Consider the following 23,238-nt stretch of genomic DNA (forward strand, 5'->3'; position numbering starts at 1 on the left):
AGCTTCATTTGTCTGAAGCCAGTGAAGTTACTGTCTAGGTTAGAAATAATTGTGTGCATAGGATGACACGGCCAGGTATCACTGCTCTACTACCAGCACTGCTCCTGTCAGACTCAGTCTCTGGATGGGTGCTTGTGGAAGGCCCCACACACACCCAGGGCTACACAGGGGAAGGCTCAGAGGGTAGGAAATTCTAAGAAGTTGGAAGCAAGGGGGAGGGAGGAATGAGGGACGAGGTAACAAACAGTACAAGAAAGGTATCCAGGGGCTAGGGATATGGCCTAGTGGCAAGAGTGCTTGCCTTGTATACATGAGGCCCTGGGTTCAATTCCCCAGCACCACATATACAGAAAATGGCCAGAAGTGGCGCTGTGGCTCAAGTGGCAGAGTGCTAGCCTTGAGCAAAAAGAAGCCAGGGACAGTGCTCAGGCCCTGAGTCCAAGCCCCAGGAATGGCCAAAAAAAAAAAAAAAAAAAAAAAAAAAAAGAAAGGTATCCAATGCCTAATGTATGAAACTGTAACCTCTCTGTAATTCAGTTTGATAATAAAAAAATAAATATATATAAATAAAAAAAAGGCATTAGTATTAGAATAAATTCTGAAACATTTGTACGCTAAAAATAAAAAAGTTGGAAGCGGAGCTGTGACTCAAGTGGTAGAGCACCAGCCTGTAGTGGAGATGCTAAAGGAGAGTGTCCTAGCCCTGAGTTTAAGCCCCAGTACTGGCATACACACAAAAACATTGCTTCCATCAATGGAGACACCCTTTTGTGCAAGATAAAAATTTCCCATATCCTCACTTTCTGGAGAACTACTTGCACGTGGACTAAACTTACACTAACCACTGTGGCATCTGTCTATACAATGCATTTTTTTGTGTGTGTGCCATTACTAGGGCTTGAACCCATGGCCTTTGTTTTCACTTGGTTTTCTTGTTCATAGCTTCAAGCCCACCAAATACCCCAGCCTCCTAAGTGTTAGGGTTAAACTTAAACAAACACACACACACAAAAACTATTGTTATTTTTTGCTTTTTTTTTTTGCCAGTCCTGGGGCTTGAACTCAGGGCCTGAGCACTGTCCCTGGCTTCTTTTTGCTCAAGGCTAGCACTCTACCACTTACTTGGGCCACTTCTGACCTTTTCTATATATGTGATGCTGAGGAATCGAACCCAAGGAGGGCTTCATGTATACGAGGCGAGTACTCTACCACTAGGCCATATTCCCAGCCCCTATCAAAGCTTTAAAAACACCAGTCTGAGAAGACAGCTGCCCCTTCCTGCTCCATCTCTATGGCCTTATCCCTCGGTGAGAGATGACAAGGCAGGTAGTTCACAGGTATGACTGTTACCCAGGACAGGTCTGTGAGCAGCTCTGCTATTGGACATCACCCTCCTGTCTCTCTGAGGGCCTTGAGCCACTGCTTCTTCCAAGAGGTTTCTGGAAAGGCGGAGTAGCAAAACCAGGACAGGGAAGACGGCTGGAGGCTGAGCACCTTCACATCACTTTATTTGTTCTGTCTGCTCATAGCAAAACCTTAAACTTGGATGTGAGAGACATGACTAGCAGCTGGGGTGCAGGCCCACAGAACTTGGTGTCTCTTGACTCAGTGGTACCGAGGGGCCAGTCTGGTGATCCCCAACCCCACCACACACCCTCTGGGTCATTCTGGGTTAAATGAAATGTGGAGGAAATAGCTCCATGCTGCTACCTGATCCACTGCTTTTCAGCCATTTTGGTGTTGAATGACTGTCCCTCACTTGGGTAGCCCAGAGGGATGGAGCAGCAGTCTTGGCTGGGGCCTCTGCCCAACCCATGGGGAGTGATGCCTCTCCTGTGCTGTGCCAAAACCAGGTCCTTGCTCCAGAGCAAGCCCCAGCCACGCTGGCCAACTCAACCCTGGAGATGGCTCAGCAGCCAAGCGCTCACAGATAAGCACATGTGCACATACACTCACTTGGACACATGGACACAGAGGGGCTGGCCATCCTTCCCCTCTTCTTGGGCCAAGTAGGCACAGGAGGAAAGGGAACACCCAGTGGGGAAAGGCCTGGGAGAGGGGATGGCTCATGAGAAGGCTGATGCTTCCTCCTTGGTGGCTTCCTCCTCCGCTGCCCTGGCCTCTGGCAGGTCATCATCCGGCTCTGGGTGCTCATCCCTGTTGCTGACAGTTCTGTCCTGATCACTTTGTTGCTTCTGCCGTCGGGTCTCCTTGTACCTCAAGGTGATGTCCCTGAGGGGCAGCACAGGCCATGTCATCACCAGCCCCTACACCATCCCCCAGCAGACTCCACAGACACCTGGTACCTTTGTTCCACAGGAGGCCACATGGGATGTGATTGGAAGAATGGCTGGCTGAGAATGGAGCTAAGGTGCCAGTCAGGGCAGGCCATCTAGAGCCCAAGGAGCCCAGATCCACCAGGCAAAGCCATGGTGACTTACAGGGTGGAAGGGCCAAGACAACTGTCCTACACAGGCCTCTGAAGGAAGGCTGGAGAGGGCAGACAGGACCCTTGCACACCCCTTAGCAAGGAAGGATGGGGACAGACACCACTTACGAGCCAAACACTAGAGCCGATCACACCCATGGCTGTCTAAGCTGGCGACGCTACAGATGGCAGGGGAGGCCCAGCATCTACTCACCTCAGAAAAAAACGCCAGACAGTCCAGGTGAGCACCAGGACAGAGCCAAGTGTCCAGCACTGGGAGATGTAGAAGGGCAGTGACAGGGTGAGCGTGTGTGGGTCGTACTTCACGACAATGAGCAGCTCAGTGACTGTGATGGCAGCCACCAGCCAAGCCTGCTGGCCCAGCTTTCTGTGGGGCTTCCTGTGGAGAGGCAGCAGCTGCCAGGCTTGCCCAGCTCCACCCACCCCAAGGCCTCCATTTGGAGCTCCCGGACTCTGGCCTCCCACCCCAGGCCTGGTGGGCAGCCCTTACAGGTCATCCATGAAGTCGTAGATCTCACGCATGGCTACCCCACCCACATTCACGAAGAAGACCAGCCTCAGCAGGACCAGGTAGTGCTCAGGCGGCATCCACAGCACAAACTTCAAGTAGAATGTGTTCAGCTCCGCCAGCAAGAACTAGGGGATGGGAGAAGGTCAGCCAAGCTCAGGACCCCAGGTTGCACGCAATCATGAGGCGGCCAGCCTTACCACCAGGATGATGCCACACACAGCCAGCCAGCGGTGCAGGCTGGAGGCAGGCTTCCACTCGAAGCGGACCCAGCTGTAGGGCGTGAACTGGAAGGCAATCCTCTTCATCTTGCCCCTGGAAACCAGAGAGCCATGGGCCTGAGGACAGCTTATCCTGTCCCCCTGGCCTGCCAACCAGGCAAGAGGGAGGCCCCACCAGCAAGCTCTATGGATGCCCTCATGGGAGGGAGGCCCCACTCCTCGCTCTCTTCTTAGGTTCTTGTTTCTTTATTCCCTTTTCTTATTTATTTTTATTTTTTTGCCAGTCCTGGGCCTTGGACTCAGGGCCTGAGCACTGTCCCTGGCTTCCTTTTGCTCAAGGCTAGCACTCTGCCACTTGAGCCACAGCGCCACTTCTGGCCATTTTCTGTGGTGCTGGGGAGTCGAACCCAGGGCTTCATGTATACGAGGCAAGCACTCTTGTCACTAGGCCGTATTCCCAGCCCCCCCCCCCCTTTCTTATTTTTGAGACAGGATTTCACTATGTTTTCCAGGCTGGCTCAAGTGATCTTCCTGCCTCAGCCTTCTGAGTAACAGGCTCACACTTACTGGCACTCTTGGTCTTTGTGGTTCCGGGGATGGAATCCAGGGCCTGTGCTTGTTACGCAGAACTCTACCACTGAGCTATGCCCTCAACCCATGTTGTTTCTTTCTTTTTTAAATTCCAAAGTAAAAAAAAAACATGAGCAACTCCACATAAACAGCAGGGCCGGCCAGCCAGAGGATGGGTGTGGTGTGGGTGAGTGAGGCTCAGCGTAGCCTGCTTATAGTGGGTGTGATCCAGAGTAGAGGGTCCTGGGGCAAAGAGGGCAAACATCCACCCATCCTCAGGCCCTTTTATGTGATAAGGATGGGACGGGTACTAGAAGCCACCCAGCATGGCCCCTTCCTCCTGAGACGTACTTGTAGGTTGGAATGTTCCAGAGGCCTTGCCACTTGTATGTCTTCAGAGACAGCCACTCCAGGGTCTTCATGCCGCAGTAAATGCCCAGTCCATTGCATATGAGAACATCCATGATCCACTAGGGCAGGAGCCAGGAGAGAGGTGATTCCAGGGGTTCTGGAGGCCAGGGCACGCAGACAGCCCCAGGTCTGTGTCCCGGCCCGCAGGTACCTACGTGGTCCCACCAGCACTCGCTGAAGTTGGGTAGCTGGTGCTCCAGGCTGTACTCCAGGAACTCAAACATCACGCTGATGATCATACACATCCACCAGTCACGGATCATGAGGGTCTGTAGGGTGCCAAGGATTCACTCCGTCAGGCCTCATGTACACAGCCACTCCCCATGGGTCCCACCCACAGGCGATACCCATTGCTTGTGGTGGGTCCCAGGTCAGCATGGCAGGCGGGCAGTCTCTCAGAGAATGTGGTGGTGTCCATACAGCCAGCACTGAGTTCTAAAGGGAAGATGGTCCCTCTGCTAGGCTGGCCAGGACTGCGTGCTGGGGACCCCGAGGTCAGCACAGGTCCTTCCCCAGGAGTGGAACAGGAACCCAGAGTGCAGGCTGAGTTGGGCTTTCTGCCTTGTTATCTATCTCCCTCTCTTTTCCTAACCAGTTGCCCCCGTACTGGGGGCATATAACAGACATGGGAAGTACAGTCAAGGCTCCTGTTCAAGTCTTTCAGGAGGACTGGGAGCTTCCAGGGGGGTTTAAGGACCCTCCAGATGTTCTTTGACCATTGCCAGGGTTTGCATACCCAGCACACTGAGATCAATGTCGTGGTCAGAAACGGCCCAGAGCACAGGTGTCAGCAAGGTCACTGTACCTTTAGATACCAGCCAATGAAGTGTGCAGGAACAAAGCCATCCAGCTTGTCCTGTGGGCAACAGAGTACAATTCTTAGGCACAGTCCGCCACTTTCAGCAGTCTCCCGCTCAGGCAGCCCCCTGGCCCTGTTGCACCACAGTCCTGTCTCCTGTGACTCTAGAACCTCATTCTGCACAAAGGCCTGGGGCACTCCCTCCCAGTCCTATTGCTGACCCTCTGAGCAGTACTTGCCAGACCAGAACAAGGCCAGGTCTACACAGGAGCAGCTGTGGATGCTTACAGATAATCCCCTTGTGGCAAAGAGCAGGGTGCTCTTCTGATGAGCACATCTCCAACAAGAAGAGGGCTGCAGGCCTGGACCAGGAGGTCCCACATGTGGGTGTCAGCCCCTCCTTTTCTGCACACTTCTCACAGGAGCAGGGTCAAGCAGAAGGTGGACAGCCCTGCCAAGGGTTACGGTGCCCAACCTCATGACCTAAGAGTAGTCCAGGAACTGATAAAGCCCTAGGGAGGAGGGGCATCCCCTACCCAGATGTTGTGGAAGGGGTCGGTCTTGTTGTCTGCGTCATAGATGAGGCAGTTTCCTCCATAGTCCCTCTCCGGCAGTGGAACTCCCAGCCTGGGATCAACATACTTCAGAAACTGTCGGCCGTCCTGGACTGTCTGCAAGGTAGCACTGTGAGTGGGGGCCAGGACTAGTGGGGCAGCTTAAACCCAGGCTGTGATGTGCATCCAATATCTCAGTCAGAAGCTCTCCCCTCCAGTTAGGGCCAGAGATCTGTGGGCTTCTGGGCCCCAAAGACAAGAGACAATAGCCCCCCCCCCCCACCAGATCCCTGGCCCAATAGAGGCACCTCTGTGCTGCTGCCTCCCTCACACTGTGCTGCATGCCCCAGAGCCCCAGAGCCACCCTGGCGGCACTGCTCCAGCTTCATGTAACATCAGGACAAAGAACCTTCCAGTTACACACATGTTGACACCAGCAAAAGCTCCTTCCAGCCTCAGGGCACAGTGCACTCTTGGGACCTCATCAAAAGAAGGTGCCCTCTTGAATAGGTTATCCACCAGGGACAAGGAGAAGGCTCAAGGCCTGGAGACCAAATGACATGGCAGAGATCCCAGAGAGGGGATGACAAAAGTGGTAACAGAGCTGATAAGCTATGGGACATGGCCACACCACAGACAGGAGAAAAAAATGGAAAGGATACTGTCTAGCCGTGGGCTCAGGCTGGGGTGGGATGGATACGTGAGTTGCAGCTGACACTAAACCACAGCATTCTGTTGTTACATTCTGTTATTACTCAGGCCAACGGTGCTGGGCACAGATGCTGCCTACCTAGTCCTGAAGCCCACTGCCCTGAAGTCAGGGCCACCTGTCCTGGTGCCATTCTAGGTCTGACAGATTTGTGTGCCCTAGTAGGCAGCAGGACCTGAAGTCCAAACCCACCAGCAGGAACTTTCTCAAGACCAGTCCCAAGCACGACCTTTCAGCTCAGATCCCAAGGCCTTAGGTGAAGAATCCAGGCCAGCAGTGTGAGTGCCTGCTTCCACTCTGAGGGCACCTGCAGGCCCCCCGCTTGGGACAAGCCAGGAGTTTGAGCTTGTCATTCCTAGTAATGGCCAGAGACTCTGACCCTATAGCACTACTGAAAGCAGAGTACAGCAGGAAAGAAGCTGCTAGGCCACAGGGCATGGCAGAGAAAAACACCAGACAAATTCTAACTAAAACCAATGTCAAAGCCAGAAAAAGAAGTTCTAGCTGTGCACTGGTTGCTCACACCTGTAATCCTAGCTACTCAGGAGGCTAAGAATCACAGTTTGAAGCCAGTCTGACCAGGAAAGTCTGTGAGATTCTTATCTTCAATTAACTACCAGAAAACCAGAAATGGCATGTGGTTCAAAGTAGTAGAGAGCTAGCCTTCATTGAAAGGCCCATGATGGGTGTATGGGTGTGTGTGTGTGTGTGTGTGTGTGTATGTCAGAGAGAGACAGAGAGAGAGCGCACGCACGCACATGTGCAGTTCCAGGAAATTTCAGACCAGAATGTCATCAATATAAATACAAAAGATGCTAAGACAAAACAGTAGGAAACTAAGTTTAAAGCATATATACAGGTATGCAACATGACCAAGTGGGATTTATCCCAGGAATGTGCAACGGATTGGAAATAAGCAAATCCATCAATATAATAATGCCTCATATCAATAAAGGAAAATCCGGGCTGGGGATATAGCCTAGTGGCAAGAGTGCCTGCCTCGGATACACGAGGCCCTAGGTTCGATTCCCCAGCACCACATATACAGAAAACGGCCAGAAGCGGCGCTGTGGCTCAAGTGGCAGAGTGCTAGCCTTGAGCACAAAGAAGCCAGGGACAGTGCTCAGGCCCTGAGTCCAAGGCCCAGGACTGGCCAAAATAAATAAATAAATAAAGGAAAATCCACATGTGGTGCAGAAAATACATCTGGTAAAATTGAACAACCTTTCATAATAAAAAAAAATACTCCAGTAGCTAGGAATAAACTGACCTCCCTCCACTTTATAAGGGGCTTCTAGAAGCCAGGGCATACACTCACTAAATGTGGAGAAGCTGGGGCTCTCCTGAGAGCAGAAACAGCACACACACTCTCCTGAGGGTCCAAACAGGGTAATTAGGAAGAGAAGCAAATAAAAGACTGATCAGACTGGGAAAGAAGAATGAAACCACTAACAAGTACAGGTAGCAGGAGCTGGAAATAGAAAGCACAAGGAACTACTGGAGCTAATAAGTTCAGCAAAGTTATAGGGCACCAAGTTAGTACAAAAATAAGTTGTTTCCTACATACTAGAATGACTAATCTAGAAGTAAAATTGAGAAAAGAATTCCACTTACAATTTTATTAAAATGAATACTTGAGGACAAATTTAACTAAAAGGAAAGCCGGATGCCAGTGGCTCATGCCTGTAATTCTAGCTACTCAGGAGATTTGAGGATCATAATTCAAAGTCAGCACAGGCAGGAAAGGCCATGAGACTCTTATCTCCAAGAAACTACTCAAAAAAAAAGTTGGAAGTGGTATTGTGGTTCAAGTGGTAGAGTGCTAGCCTTGAGCAAAAGAAGCTCAGGGACAGCACCCAGGCTCTGAGTTCAAGCCCCAGGACTGGCAAAAAACAACAACAAAAAAACCCAAAGCAAAAAACAACAACAAAACAAACACCAGGGCTGAGAGTGTGGCTTAGCAGAAGAGTGCTTGCCTAGCATGCATGAAGCCCTGGATTTAATTCCCTCAGCACCATATGAACAGAAAAAGCTGGATGTGGTGCTGTGGCTCAAGTGGTAGAGTGCTGGCCTTGAGCAATAAAAAGCCAGGGACTGTTCTGGCCTCAGGACTGGCAAAAACAAAATAACTCCCCCAACCCCCCAAAACAAAACAAAACAAAACACCATAAAGGAAGTGAAAAACTTAAACTCTGAAAACTGAAAAAAACAGCAGAAAAAAATTATGGATTTAAATAATTAGATAGATGTTGATGGGATGAAAGACAATATTTTGGGGATGACAGCATTCGGAAACTGGGGCTAATGCAATACATATCAACCCCAGCCTGAGCTGGGGTTATGGCTCAGTTACCTAGCACGCAAGAGGCCCTGGGTTCCAACTCCAGCACTGAGAAAGAAAAAAGAAGAAAATCTCACTGGCTTTTTTACAGGGCCAGAAAAATCACCTAATGTTCATAAACCAGATGACTCAAGGTAATCTCAATAAAAAATAGCTAAATGCAAAGACTCACACCTCCCAATTACAAATGCCACATGACCTCACAGATACCCAACTAACCTTCCTCAGAGCTGCCCTACCATCAAAACAGGGGAGGCATCCATGCCCCCATGGCTCACACCTGTAATCCTAGTTATTCAGAAGGCTGAGATCTGAGGATTGTAGTTTAAAGTCAGCTGCTGCAAAGAAGTCCATGAGCCTTTTTTTTTTTTTCCCCCCAGTCCTGACACTTGAACTCAGGGTCTGCCATCTATGAGCTTCTTTTGCTCAAAGCTAGCAGTCTATCACTTGAGCCACAGTACCACTTCTGGCCTTTTCTGTTTATGTGGTGCTAAGGAATTGAACCCAAGGGCTTCATGCATGCCAGGCAAACACTTTAACCCACTAAGCCACATTCCCAGCCGCCATGAGACTTTTTTTTGGCCAGTCCTGGGGCTTAAACTCAGGGACTGAGCACTGTCCTTGAGCTTCTTTTTGCTCAAGGCTAGCACTCTACCTCTTGAGCCACAGTGCCACTTCTGGCTTTTTCTATATATGTGTTTGCTGAGGAATCAAACCCAGGGCTTCATGCATGCTAGGCAAGCATTCTACCACTAGGCCATATTCCCAGCCCTCTCACGCCCGCCCCCCCCCCCCCCCAAGACTCTTATCTCCAACTAATCACCAAAACAGTCAGAAGTGGAGCAGTGGCTCAAGTGGGCAGAGTGCCAGGTTTTAGCAAAAAAGCTCAGGAAAGCACCCAGGCCCTGAGTTTAAGCCCCAGGACAGGCACAAAAAGAAAACAAAAAATAAAAACAAAAATAGGAAACGTGATAAAAGGGAAGACATCGATCAAGATGCATTATACTTATAAAGTGACTTGTTAAATGATAATTTCTTCGTACTTAAAGCTAATAACATATATGCATATATACATATATATATAAACATAAACATATAAAAGCATCAAACAAATCAACAAAAACAGGCTGGGTATATGGCCTAGTGGCAAGAGTGCCTGCCTCGGATATACGAGGCCCTAGGTTCGATTCCCCAGCACCACATATACAGAAAACGGCCAGAAGCGGCGCTGTGGCTCAAGTGGCAGAGTGCTGGCCTTGAGCAAGAAGAAGCCAGGGACAGTGCTCAGGCCCTGAGTCCAAGGCCCAGGACTGGCCAAAAAAAAAAAACAAAACAAATCAACAAAAACCAAGGAAACCATGTTGGTATTTGCCTTTACAACCTGACCCCGAGCGTGCATGACCCGGGGCGCGCAGTCCCAGCTCCTGAGTCTGGGCCGTGACCCTGGACAGTCAGTATACTTTTTACTTCCCCAATAAATCCATCTTTTTACTTGAAAAACAAAAAATAAAACAAAACAACAACAACAAAAAAACAAGGAAGGTCTGAAACTGAATAGCCTAGAAGAGATGACAATTAGGTGTGATGTGGCATCCTAAAGAGTATCATGGGCAGAAACAGACATGAAGTAAAAACTAAGGAAATTTGAATAGAGCTTGGACTTTTGTTAAGTAATGTACAAATCAAAATCACAGTAACACACTACCTTATGCCAATTAGGATGCCAATTCTATTCATTAGAGTGACCCTAGGATTCCTACAATTCCTAGGACCCTAGCAATCCTACCTCTGGGTGCATGCATGCACACGCATGTATGCAAACATGTAAACACACATGCATGTGCAGATACATGCACTGAAACCAAGGATATGAAGCAGCAGGAATTCTAGGTCAGGGGGCTGGGAATATGTCCTAGTGGCAAAAGTGCTTACCTCATATACATGAAGTCCTGGGTTCAATTCCCTAGCACCACATATACAGAAATGGCCAGAAAGGGCTGGGAATATGGCCTAGTAGTAAAGTGCTCGTCACGTATACATGAAGTCCTGGGTTCGATTCCTTAGCACCACATATATAGAAAAAGCCAGAAGTGGCGCTATGGCTCAAGTTGCCGAGTGCTAGCCTTGAGCAAAAAGAAGCCAGGGACAGTGCTCAGGCCCTGAGTTCAAGTCCCAGGACTGGCAACAACAACAACAAAAAAGAACTCTAGGTCAGTGCTGGTGGGCTGTGACACAGCACAGCCACATTGGAAGGCGGCTGAGCAGCTCCTCAGATCATTGGAAGTACCCCTGTGCCATCACTAGTGAGCCTGCTGCTGTCTACTATGGAAAAGGAAATTTGTGTCCACACAAAGCCTGGACAGGAAAGCAGGACCATCACAGAGCCCCAGTGTGAAACAAGTCAATGCTCCTCCATGTCTGAGCGGATGGACCATGGGAAGGGGAGCAGCAGTGCTGCTGACTCCCTGGGCAGATGACAAACACAAATGAGACTCCGTTTGTTGGTCAATTTGCAACAAGCTGCCATGATGGAGGGCAAGATTTTTCTGAGATGGAACTGTTCTGCGTACTATAGTGGAGACATTTCTACTGCCAGTACACCTACTAAAGTTCACAGCCCTGTACACCTGTCCCAGAGAGTTGACTTACAACAGTAAGTAACACAGGGATAGAATTTTTATTTGTTTTTTGTTTTTGTTGCCAGTCCTGGGGCGTGGTCTCAGGGCCTGAGCATTGTCCCTGGCTTCTTTTTGCTCAAGGCTAGCACTCTACCTCTTGAGCCACAGCACCACTTCTGTTTTTTTTTTCTATATATGTGGTGCTGAGGAATCGAACCCAGGGCTTCATGTATACGAGGCGAGCACTTTACCACTAGGCCATATTTCCAGCCCCCAGGGATAGAATTTTAAGTTTACAAGTAGGCATATGCTCTGTAAACTGAAGATCACCACCAAATGTGTGTTCGTTAGCAAGGCAGAGTAAAGCATTAGTAAACAGACAATGCAACATATCACTGTTTAAGACTGACCAAAGTGAGTTTGCAACTTCACCAGCCTCTTGCAGGACTGGTGCCAGGACGGAGAACATTCCTGAACCCAACAGCTGATTGCTCACAGGCCAGATGTGCTGTTGGTTCTTGTACAGACCCATCTCAGAATGGGATGTGCTGCCTTCTCCCCACATCTGGTCCCTACCCGGATTTGGACACGATAGTCACTCAGAACATCTCCCCATACCTGGGTCCTTCTGAGGGCAAAGCAGTCTGCTTTTAGTGATCTATGATGGCTTTCTGCTAGCACTCCAGAGCCCAGCAGTACAAAGTTTCCTCCATCATTTATTCCACAGCCTTTTATTTCTTTAATGTTTTAGCTGGTCTTAGGCCTTGAACTCAGGGCCTGGGCACTGCCCCTATACCTCTTTGTGCTCGAGGCTAGCACTCTACCACTTGAGCCACAGCTCTACTTCCAGCGTTTTCTGAGTAGTTTAATGGAGGTAAGAGTCTCATGGACTTTCCTACCCAGGCTGGCTTTGAACCGTGACCCTCAGATCTCAGCCTCCTGAGCAGCTAGGATTACAGGTGTGAGCCACCGGTGTCTGGCTCCACAGCTTTTAAGACAAACTACTTATGGAGTTGATGGCATGGCTCTGTTGGTAGTGTACTAGCTAATGAGCAAAAGTGTCAGGTACCAAGTTCAAGTCCAGATCTTCGACCTAAAATACAACAACAACAAAAAAAAAAGACAAGGCAAACCACTTACCTGGAAGAGAATGAAGATGAGAAATAGCTCGTAGACCACACTGACACAGAGCCAAAACCGCCAGTAAGCTACAAAGACAAGACAACAGGGGCATGTCAGGGATCCCAGCCCACAGGGTTCCTTGTCACTGTGCCAGTCGGGTTCCTCGTGTCTCTGGTAAAGTCTTTATGGAGCATGGTCTGATTCAGAATCAAGTAACTTCCCATTTTCTTCCACAGTCCTTAAGCATTTTGTTTCTTTTTGTCTCAGCAGCGGCACAGAAGGCCCACAACTACAGGGTAGCAGCAGTGGTGGCAAACACCCTTATTCTGCATCTACCAGCAATGCTGCCAAGTGTGCCCCACATTTTTGGTGGATACCTTTATTATGGTAAGAAAAGCTCCTTTTAATACCAGTATGCTGGAATTCCTGTACTTATAAGAGGGTCTTTTATTTAAAAAACAAAAAACAAAAAACCACCTCTTAATTTGACTGATCACATCAGCATTCTCTGGACCCCTGACATGGCTGTGGCAACAAGCGGCTCACCTCAGGGCCTGGCTTGGCACCTGCATGCCTCTCTGGGCAGGGCTTGTGTCCTGATCTACTTGGGTAAGGAAAGAAAAGCCAAACCTACATAGGCAGGCAACAGGTCGTGGGAAGCCCATAGGAAACTTGCTAAAGTGGTTCTGAGACACAAGCTGGACACCTGAGGTTACAAACATTTTTTTAGGCCTGAAGAGCAGGCCAAGTCTTGTGAAAAATCCTCGCTGGTGCAATAGCTGCAACATGGAGCTACGTACAACCAACTCAGGATTCTTAAGGATCACAAGATAACCCACACTCTCACAGCAGGGAGACCTCAAAGGACTCAAGGGATATTTCCCAAGTGATGGAGTTGGTCTGTGTCCCACTGTGTGGCTCCCTTGAGAGGTGAATGCCTAAGGCTATGTGTTCCTGACACCTCCTGGGTCACCAGTTCTGAGGCTGAGCTTGACTATTACCATTACTGCCTCCTGTCCCATATTCTCCATTCCAGGGAGACTCCTGAATCAGAAACTAGACCACCCCTGACCGACCCCTTGCCACCCTTTAGGCCCATCCCTAAATATCCAGCAACCTCTTACATTTCCTTTACATCTTCCTAAACAACTCTAGCTACTCCTGGCATTGGTGGCCCTGATTTCAGGGCCACCCCCTCCATCCAAAAACAGCACTCCAAGCATCAAAGATGATAATGAAGAGTAATCTTAGCAGTGCTTGGGACATTTGACAACTCCAGCTTTTGGAGGGATCCACAGTTCAAGAACCAGGATAAAGAACCAGGGCCATGGCTCAGTAATTATGGAGGGCTTGTTTTGTGAGGCCTTGGATTTCATCTCAGCACCACACACAAAAAGACAAAAATAAAACCAAACTCGAATGGGAGGGAGGCCATCTCTAATGAGCCAGGACGTGCTTCAAAGGGCTTCACTTGGAACTACAGCCAATTAAAGTTTCCAAACAAAGCAATTCCCCAGAGAGGTCATCTGGAACCTTATTCTAGCATCTCTTACAGGGCCAGGCTGCTAATGGCACAGCCAAGAGGCCCGAACCCCAGGGTTGGTAGAAGATGGGCGAAGCCCTGTAGGCAACACCTCTCTGGAATGGAGGACCTTCCACAGCTCCCAGGGGCTCCTACCTTATCCTCTTCACAAGCCTTCTGGATGTATGGTGTGAGGGGTTCCCTGCTTTCAAGCCTAACAAGACATGAGGAGGAAAGTGGCTCCAGAACTTTCTATACAAATGAAGCAAAGACTGGTGAACACGGGAGAGCAGAGCACAGCAAGTGGAAGAAGAGGAAGAGTGGAGCTCAGGTAGCTCAGAAACCAGCATGCCCCTAGGCAGAGGGACGGCTGGAGCAGAGGTCACAGACCACAGGAGCAGGCTGGGAGCTTACTCCAGACAGAATGTGTCCACCGAGGGGTTGGAGTTGGCGCTCCTGAACTGAACTGGAGGAACGCCCAGTGCCCAGCGCCTGAGTGAGCTGGCTGGAGGCATAGTCACCTGTCCTGCTCACAGCCATTCTGCACCTGTGACAGACAAAGCGTCCCTCCGGGAAGGGCAGGAAATGGCTGGGCTTCTAGGATCCTATTCAACCAGATAAGCACACAGTACATCTGGCATTGCAGTGTGCCTCAGTTTCAAAATCATCATCTTGCTTATCATGGCTCTGGTTAGCAGTCCAAACCTTTTTGAGACAATACTGGATGAGCTCAGACACCTAGCCATTGGCGAACAGCATCACAGATCATGGCAAAAAGGACTTGGTGAGGGCAGTCCACTGGTCCCCAAGGGCCCTGCTTAAGCTTCTGGGACATAGAAAGCCTTGCTCATAACTTGGAGTAACTGACCCTTCCTCCCTTTCTGCTCCTCCAGTATTTTATTAAACAATCAACAAGGTATTGCTGGCTTATGGCTATAATCCTAGCTACTCAAGAAGCTGAGATCTGAAGATCATGGCTCAATGCCTACCTGGGCAAGAAAGTCTGTCTTACTTATCTCGAATCAACATCAGAAAACTGGAAGTGGAACTGTGGCTCAAAGTGGAAGAATGCTAGCCCTGAGCAAAAAGGCCTCAGAAACAGTGCCCTAGGTCCCAAGTACAAGCCCCATGATTGGCAAAGAAAAAGGAAGGAAGGAAGGAAGGAAGGAAGGAAGGAAGGAAGGAAGGAAGGAAGGAAAGAAGGACCAGGTGAACATGAAGACTTGTGCAAAAATTCATTACTAATATACCGAAAAACTGAAAACCAGCCGAACAAAGGGGTACATGAATATGATTCCAGCTACTCAGAAGTCTGAGAGGATTTCTTCAGCTTTTAAGAGTATCCCAGGAAGCGCCATGAGACCACCGTGAGACACTGATTAAAAAAAAAAAAAAAAAAGGCCAGGTGCTGGTGGCTCACACCTATAATCCTAGCTACTCAAGAGGATGAGATCTGAGGATTACAATTCAAAGCCAGCCTGGGCAGAAAAGTCTGTGAGACTCTTATCTCCAATTAACTACCAAAAAGCTAGATGTAGAGCTGTGGCTCAATAGATAGAGTGCTAGCCTTGAACAAAAAATGCCACCAAAAAAAAAAAAAATGCTCAGGGACAGTATCTAGGCCTTGAGTTTAAGATCCAGGACTGGCAGGTGTGTACATGCACACCACCCACCCACCCCGACCCCCACACTGTGTCCAGCTGGATATGCTAGTAGTTTACCCCTGTAATCCTAGCTACTCAGGAGCCAAGCCCCAGGAAAGGAAAAAAAATCAGTAGCCAAATAAGCAGTGAAGCCAGTTGCAGTGATATATGCCTGCAACTCCAGCTCCTTAGGAGACTAAAGGGGGAGTACTGCTTGAACCTAGGAGCCTAAGAACAGCCTGGGCAATACAGTGAGGCACTATCATGTATATACATACACAAACACCTAAAAATTTAATGGAATTAAAATAAAACATTTAAAAATACTTTCTACATTTTACACAATTCATACCCTATTGAGATTGAGAAGAAATACATTTCTAGTTACCATGCTGTTCACTCTTGAGGTAAAGGCTACCCACCCCATGGTAGCTAAGCTAGCCCTGTTGGGAAGCTACAGCCCTGGGGCAAGTTGGAAGGCAGTCCAGGAGTCTATGCCCTCCAGCTGAAGTTCCCTGGAAGACAGTTTGGTTCAGGGATTTGTCAGCACCAAAGGTGGAGTGAGAGGCAGAGTGTTTGGAAGTGATCTCAAAATCCCTAGCCAGAGCACAGCCCCTCCCACAGCCCTGGTTATACCTGGTCTGGTCTGTAGGAAGAGGATGGGGAGCTACAGGACAATAAGGGACAGGAAAAGGGAGGGTAGAGGAGACCTCAGCTGGCCCCAAGGCGTGTGCAGCCTGAGCCTGAGGCCTCTCCTTTCAGGGAGAGCAAAGGCCAAAGAGGGAGCCACCAGAAGGGACGACAGGACAGTCACAGTGGCTGTTGAGGACGGAAGTGCCACATGGCACATATGGAGAAAGAAATGGCAAGTTACCTGGATGAGGTCTGGAAAATGGCCCATCTTTGGCTTGTGTGACTCCAAAACATAAGAAAACCAAAATACTGGCCACAATACCTCTGCAAACAAAGAACAAACAGTCCCTCAGTGTGCAGTCTTTTTCCACACAGAGGTGGGAGTGGCAGGGACCCCAGGGATACCCACGGTGGGCTGCCCCTGGCATTGCCCAGGGCAGCAGGAAGGGGGTCAGGCAGAGCTGGCAACTCTGTGGTCCCCCCACTGGGCTCATTTGATCACCCCCCCCCCACAAGGCAGCCTTTCTAGTTGTGATAGCACACAGAAGGGCACCACTTCTGGAATGCCCTTGTGTCAGGGGGCTACTCATGTATGATGTCCAGTGTCATGCCTATAATCCTAACTCAGGAGGTTGAAATCTGAGTAACACAGTTCAAATCTAGCTTGGGCAGATTAACCACCAAAAGCTGTGGCCTAGCCTTGAACAAAATAAACCCAGGAACAGCACTCAGACCCTGAGTTTAAGTCCCCAAACCAGCATCAAAAAACCCTAAACCTTACCAGTGATGACTAGGGTTCATGAAAGCTCTTGTAAGATTAAGACCTAATGGCTGTCTGCTTTAACATGGGCCAAGCAGGTACTCTTGCTGGATCTGTGTTAAAGTAGATATACAACAGCAACACAGCTTGTTAGCTGCTGAGTCACCTTTTCCAACACCCACAGATTCTGCAGGCCTAGGATGGAAAGTTAAGTGCTATACTTACCACCATACTACACACTTATGGGGTGGAGAAGCCTGGCCCGAGGAAGGAACGCCAGAGTGAGGAGGCCCAGGAAAGGTTTTTCACCTTGGCAAAGTGCACAAGAAAGGTTCCAGCTGTCTGCCTGCAAATTGCTCAGGCGAGTGGATATGCAAACAGCCCTGTTCACAGGAACACCAGCTCCAGTGATGCTTGGTACTAGTCAAGTGTCCCTTATACTCAATTTCACATGACACAGGATCATGACAAGTCTCATCAGGGTGGCTAGCATGAAACTCAAAGGACCACAATTCAGATTAGGGTCTGGTCATTTGAGGCCAGAGAGCAACTCCTGGTCCAGGTGAGAGTCTCACCTTTGCAGGACATTTGAAGCAACCCAGGAGTGAGTTTCTGGACCAGTTCCTATGTCACGGCTGCCAAGAAAGGACCAGAGCTTCAGAGCAGGAAGGTGGCATGAGGTAGGGGCTGTGGATATGAAAGGCAACCTGGAAGGGTCACACCTCAACCAAGATGCAAGCTGACACAGCTGACTTCCACTGCCAGAAGAGGTGGAGTAACAGAGGAGTCAACCAGGAGAGATGGAGACAAGCCTGAGTCATACCTCCTTGGGGGTCCTCAGAGGCTGCAGCCACATGGAACCACTCTGAGGCCCAGTAAGACACAGAACCCAGGGCTGGCTTAGGCCAGGTGACGTGGGAACTTGACTATGACTATACATCCCACATGTATGATAACTTTACAGGCTAATTAAAAATTAATTTTATTGTTATTATTAAAGTGTTGTGCAGAGGTGTTACCATTTCATAAGTCAGGCAGTGAGTACATTTCTTTTTTGGACAATGTTACCCCTTTGTTTGCTTTCCCCCAGTTTCTCACTTCTGCCCCTGCTCACAAGTTACATAGGTCATTTCCCACAGAGCGTATACTGAAATAGCATGATTGCTTTTGTTCATCCTTCCTCCCTCCTTTTTGGAGGCTCCCCTACTTTATGCCCTCTAAAGAAAAACAATAACAACCACCCATGTTTCCATTTCCTGGAGTTCTTTTTGCCAGTCCTGGGGCTTGAACTCAGGGCCTGGGCTCTGGGCTTTTTGCTCAAGGTTAGCACTCTGCCACTTGAGCTACAGCACCACTTCCAATTTTTCCTGAGGAATCGAACCCAGGGTTTCATGCATGCAAGGGAAGTACTCTACCACTAAGCCATACTTCCAGTCCCTGGAGTTCATTTTGATAAATAGTATTTAAAATGTTCAGAGAATTTATGCATTTGGGCTGTCCCCTAAGAGGACCCTCTGTCAGTGTGACTGTGTACGAATGCCTAGAGTCCTGTTTCAGATCTAGCTTCCACATGAAAGGAAACATGCGCTGTTTGTCTCTGAGCTTGGCTTACCTCACTTAGCATGATTTGTTCTAGGTTCATCCTTTTCCCTGCAAATGACATCACCTTATTCTTTTTAATGGATGAGTAAAATTCCATTGCCTATTTACCATATTTTACCATAATCTTACTCTTTTTAAAAGATGGGTAAAATTACATGTGTATGTATACATATTTTATTTGATATTCATCTCTTGTAGAGCATCTGGGCTATTTCCACTTGGCTATTGTGAACAGAGCAGCAATGAACATGGATGTGAAAGTATCTTTACGGTATCTTGACTTGTAATGCTCTGGGTAGATGCTCAAAAGCTGAGTCATAGGTGGTTAAGTTCTATGTTTAGTTTTTTTTTTTCTTTTTGCCAGTCCTGGGGCTTGGACTCAGGGCCTGAGCACTGTCCCTGGCTTCTTTTTGCTCAAGGCTAGCACTCTGCCACTTGAGCCACAGCGCCACTTCTGGCCGTTTTCTACATATGTGGTGCTGAGGAATCGAACCCAGGGCTTCATGTATACAAGGCAAGCATTCTTGCCACTAGGCCATATTCCCAGCCCCTATGTTTAGTTTTCTGAGGAAGCTCCAAGGCTAGTTTTTAAGAATCATTTAAATATTTGGGAAATACTCAAGTATGACACAGGAAGTAACTTAAAAAGAAACTACCTTAATTTTCTCTAACGCAGTTTATGCTTTCTTCTGGTACTGGGTCTCTTGCTCTTGTATGGCTTTTTTACTCACAGAGAGCATTCTACCACTTGAGTCACATCTCCACTTCCAACTTTTTGCTGGTTATTTGGAGATGAGAGTTTCAAGGATTTGTCTGCCAGAGCTAACTCAGATCTCAGCCTCCTGAACAGCTAGGATTTCAGGCATGAGCCATCTGTGTCCTGCCTCTCACAAAGCTTTAATCATTTTTTTTTTTTTTTTTTTTTGCCAGTCCTGGGGCTTGAGCACTGTCCCTGGCTTCCTTTTGCTCAAGGCTAGCACTCTACCACATAAGCCACAGTGCCATTTCCAACTCTTTTATGTTTATGTGGTGTGAAAGAATTCAGGGCTTCATGCATGCTATGCAAGCACTCTACCACTAAGCCATATTCCCAGCCCAACTTTAGTCATTCTTTATTCATATTTTCTTGGCTCCTTCTATGTCCATCTCTGTCTGAGACACTCACTCAGGACCCTCCATGATGTTTGATCACTGTATCTCTGCAGGTGCCTCAGACTGTGAGAGAGGCTCAGACCCTCCTTGTTTTTGATAACCAGGATGGTTGTGAGCAGAAATGACTATCCATGTTTGTTTGTTTGTTTTTTGCCAGTCCTGGGGCTTGGACTCAGGGCCTGAGCACTGTCCCTGGCTTCTTCTTGCTCAAGGCTAGCACTCTGCCACTTGAGCCACAGCACCACTTCTGGCCATTTTCTGTGTATATGTGGTGCTGAGGAATTGAACCCAGGGCCTCATGTATACGAGGCAAGCACTCTTGCCACTAGGCCATATCCCCAGCCCCATGACTATCCATGTTGATAAAGTTTCCCTCTGTGAGATTTGTCTCTTATTTTTCTTATGATTAAAGCAGGGTGTGGGGAGGGCCCCAGGGGGCAGATGACCTCTAGTCACCTCTGATCAAGGTCCCTACTGTGACTGTGTCTGTGATTTGTGACTGTGAGGATGGCTGATGCTGACCCTTAGCATTGGGCAGAGGTACATCTGTCCAGTCTTCACCCTAAGACGACTCTTTCGCGTTCTGTGTTCTGGGGAAAGAAACTGATGTGTGTGGATACAGATAAGGTAAAGATTTGTGCACTCTCTCCTACATAATTTATCAGAAATCTTCTGCAAAGATTTATCTTTTCACTTCTATCTACTGGTTTAATCATTTATATCACCATAGATTAATAAGCATTTATTGATGATGATGTTGATGATGATGATGTCATGCAGCTTCAACTCAGGGTCTGGGCGCTATCCCTGAGCTAGTGCTCTCTGCCACTTTGAGCCACAGTGTCACTTCCAGTTTTCTGGTGGTTAATTGGAAATAGGAGTCTCACAAACTTTCCTGTTCAGTCTGGCTTTGAACCGCAATCCTCAGATCTCAGCCTCCTGAGTAGCTAGGATTAAATACATGAGCCACCAGTACCTGACTTTATTTATTTAGTTGTTTTATACTTTGGGTTTTGTTCCAGCAAACAAGTTTGTTGCTTAAACTATTCCAGCTTTGACTACAGGGAGCTTTTGTTTAGTTCCTGTACTGTTTTGGCACAAATCACTGGGGATGCTGTTTTGTTTTTCTGAGTTTTTGAAATTCAGACACTTCAGAAGTTCTAGGCTTATCTTGGCATTTCCTGACCTAGCCTTGGAATCAATCAGTTGCTTCTCCAAGAGCCTGGTTCTCAGAGAACATTAGAAGTTACGTTCTCAGCACCCAGCATACTCCTTGACACTGGAACAAGGAAGGCTCCAGGCCCTCAGTTCACAGAGAACAGCATTTACTTGCAGCCTAACCAGTGTCTGTTACATACACATCACCTCCTACTGTGTGTGTTTGAAATCTCAGCACTGGAGAGGCCAAGACAGGAGGATAAAAAATTCCAAGCTTGGGCTGGGAATGTGGCTTAGCAGTAGAGTGCTTGCCTTGCATGCATGAAACCCTGGGTTCGATTCCTCAGTGCCACATAAACAGAAAAAGGCAGAACTGGCACTGTGGCTCAAGTGGTAGAGTGCTAGCCTTGAGCAAAAAGAAGCTCAGGGACAGAGCCCAGGCCCTGAGCTCAAGCCCCAGGACTGGTAAAAACAACAACAGCACAAAAACCAACAATTCCAGGCTTAGCTGGGCACTGGTGGCTCACATTTGTAATCCTAGCTACTCAGGGAAGTGAGATTTGAGGGTTGTGTTTGAAAGTCAGTGCAGGCAAGAAAGTCCATCTTAACCTCTAATTAACTACTAAGAAGCCAGAAGTGGACTTGTGGCTTAAGTGGTAAAATGCTATTCCTGAGCAAAAAACCTCAGGGGCAGTGCCTAGGCTTAGGTTCAAGCCTTAGGCACAACAGACACGGACATGTACAGACTCTCTCTCTTTCCAGGCCAAATTGGGATAAACAGAGAGACCTTGCCTTAAACAAACAAAAGAAAACGAAATAATACAATCACCCTGGCTTTATGTGGGACATTGATTCAGGACCCTCTGAAGCTATAAAAATGCTTACTCAATGTTCCTTATAATACAGTATTTGCTGCCAGGTGCCAGTGGTTCATGTCTATAATTCTATAATTCTTGTTACTCAAGAGGCTAAGATCTGAGGATTGTGGTTCCTGCCCAGGCAGGAAAGTCTGCGGGACACTTACCTTCAATTAATTAGTAAAGAGCTAGAAGTAGAGTGCCAGCATTGAGAAGAAAAGGTTAAGAGATAGAACCCAGACCCTGAGTTCAAGCCCAGTACCGAAACCAAAAATAAAAAAGTAATAAAAATAAACATCAAATGCCATATTTTAATGAACATGTATTTGTTATTGATATAGTGAAATTTATATGATTGCAATGTGTGAAGAGGCTCACTTTGTTCACTTTGTGCATGGAATAGATAGTGCATCACTTGTGAATTTGGCAGAGCCTGCATTCTTCCTCCAAAAGACACTACAGACAGATGAAGGACCATGCACACCCACGTGGCACCGTGATGATGCTCTGGGGGAGCAAGTCAGACACAAAGGGCAGCCCTATGTAGCAGCCCCACTTCTACAAAACAAAGCATCTGACACCAGACCTCCAGCTAACTGGACCCAGAAGCAACCTAGTGAAGGAAATGTTTCATTTCTCCACGTGACAGTGGGTACACAGGTATGTGCATTTGTCAAATTCACTAGGCTAAAACTTTATTAGAAGTACATCAAAGCCAATTTGAGAAGAAAAACAAAAAAAGTGGGCATGGTGACAATTGCCAGTAGTGACTGTTACTTGAAAGACTGAGGCAGGACTGCTTGAGCCCAGGAGTTTGAAACTAGCATAAGCAGTATAGTGAGGTAACTTCTCCAAACAGAACAGAACAAAACAAAACAAGCCGGGTGCTAGTGACCACACCTGTAAATCCTACCTACTTGGGAGGATGGAATCAGGAAGATTGCAATTTGAGGCCAGCACAGGCAAAAAATTCTGTACGCCATCTTAACAGAAGTCAGGTATGTTGATGCACATCTGTCATCTCAGCTATAAAGGGAAGCCTAAAATCAGCAGATCATGGCACACATCATATAAGATGCGAGACTCTACCTCAAAATTAACCAGTGCCAAAAAGGGCTGGTACAATGGTGAAGTGCCTGTGGAGCAAGCATGAAGCCCAGAGTTCAAACACTATTGCCACACACACACACGGAAAAAAAAACCCCATAGAGCCATAAAAAGAACAATGAAATGCAAGCTAAAATTAAAAACTTAACAAAACTAAACTAGTTGACCAAGCTTTTAACAATGTAAATACTAATGAAACCTACTTCCTTGAGAGCATCAAAAAAATTCCCACAAAACAAAATATGCTAGTCCCAGCAGCCTCCTAGATGTGCTGAGTTCCCTGGTTGTACCAGCTGGGCTGTGGCCCAGGCAGGGTGTTGAGAACAGCCTCAGGGGAGATGCACCCACAGCCATTTTGCTGGACAGCAGAGCTGTGGGCAGTGCAGAATGGCCTGGAGGGTCTCAAGTTCCCCAGAAGGAATCAAGAGCAAGTCCCAGGCCTCACCAGCTACTCTGTGCTCTTGAAACAGGACAGGGGCATAGAGAATGCAAGAATAGATAT

General features: G+C 47.9%; 1 protein-coding gene across 2 annotated transcripts in view; it reads right to left on the reverse strand.

The window, feature by feature from the left end:
- Nucleotides 1-1,491: 1,491 nt before the first annotated feature.
- Nucleotides 1,492-23,238, reverse strand: part of Ptdss2 (phosphatidylserine synthase 2) — a 29,546-nt gene continuing 7,799 nt past the window's right edge. Inside the window, exons 3-12 of one of the 2 annotated variants that reach the window (XM_048361126.1) lie at nt 16,342-16,424; nt 12,321-12,388; nt 5,495-5,629; nt 4,965-5,015; nt 4,315-4,428; nt 4,100-4,218; nt 3,158-3,272; nt 2,940-3,085; nt 2,643-2,828; nt 1,492-2,232 (exon numbers count right to left, since the gene is read on the reverse strand). In XM_048361126.1, the coding sequence (XP_048217083.1) occupies nt 2,067-2,232; nt 2,643-2,828; nt 2,940-3,085; nt 3,158-3,272; nt 4,100-4,218; nt 4,315-4,428; nt 4,965-5,015; nt 5,495-5,629; nt 12,321-12,388; nt 16,342-16,424 (1,183 nt within the window). In that variant the 3' untranslated portion in view covers nt 1,492-2,066. Of the gene's footprint in view, nt 2,233-2,642; nt 2,829-2,939; nt 3,086-3,157; nt 3,273-4,099; nt 4,219-4,314; nt 4,429-4,964; nt 5,016-5,494; nt 5,643-12,320; nt 12,389-16,341; nt 16,425-23,238 lie in introns of both variants that reach the window. The other variant, XM_048361127.1, reaches the window with a different exon arrangement.

The sequence above is a fragment of the Perognathus longimembris genome, chromosome 13, assembly GCF_023159225.1.
Source record: "Perognathus longimembris pacificus isolate PPM17 chromosome 13, ASM2315922v1, whole genome shotgun sequence".
In the NCBI taxonomy this organism is placed as follows: Eukaryota; Metazoa; Chordata; class Mammalia; order Rodentia; family Heteromyidae; genus Perognathus; species Perognathus longimembris.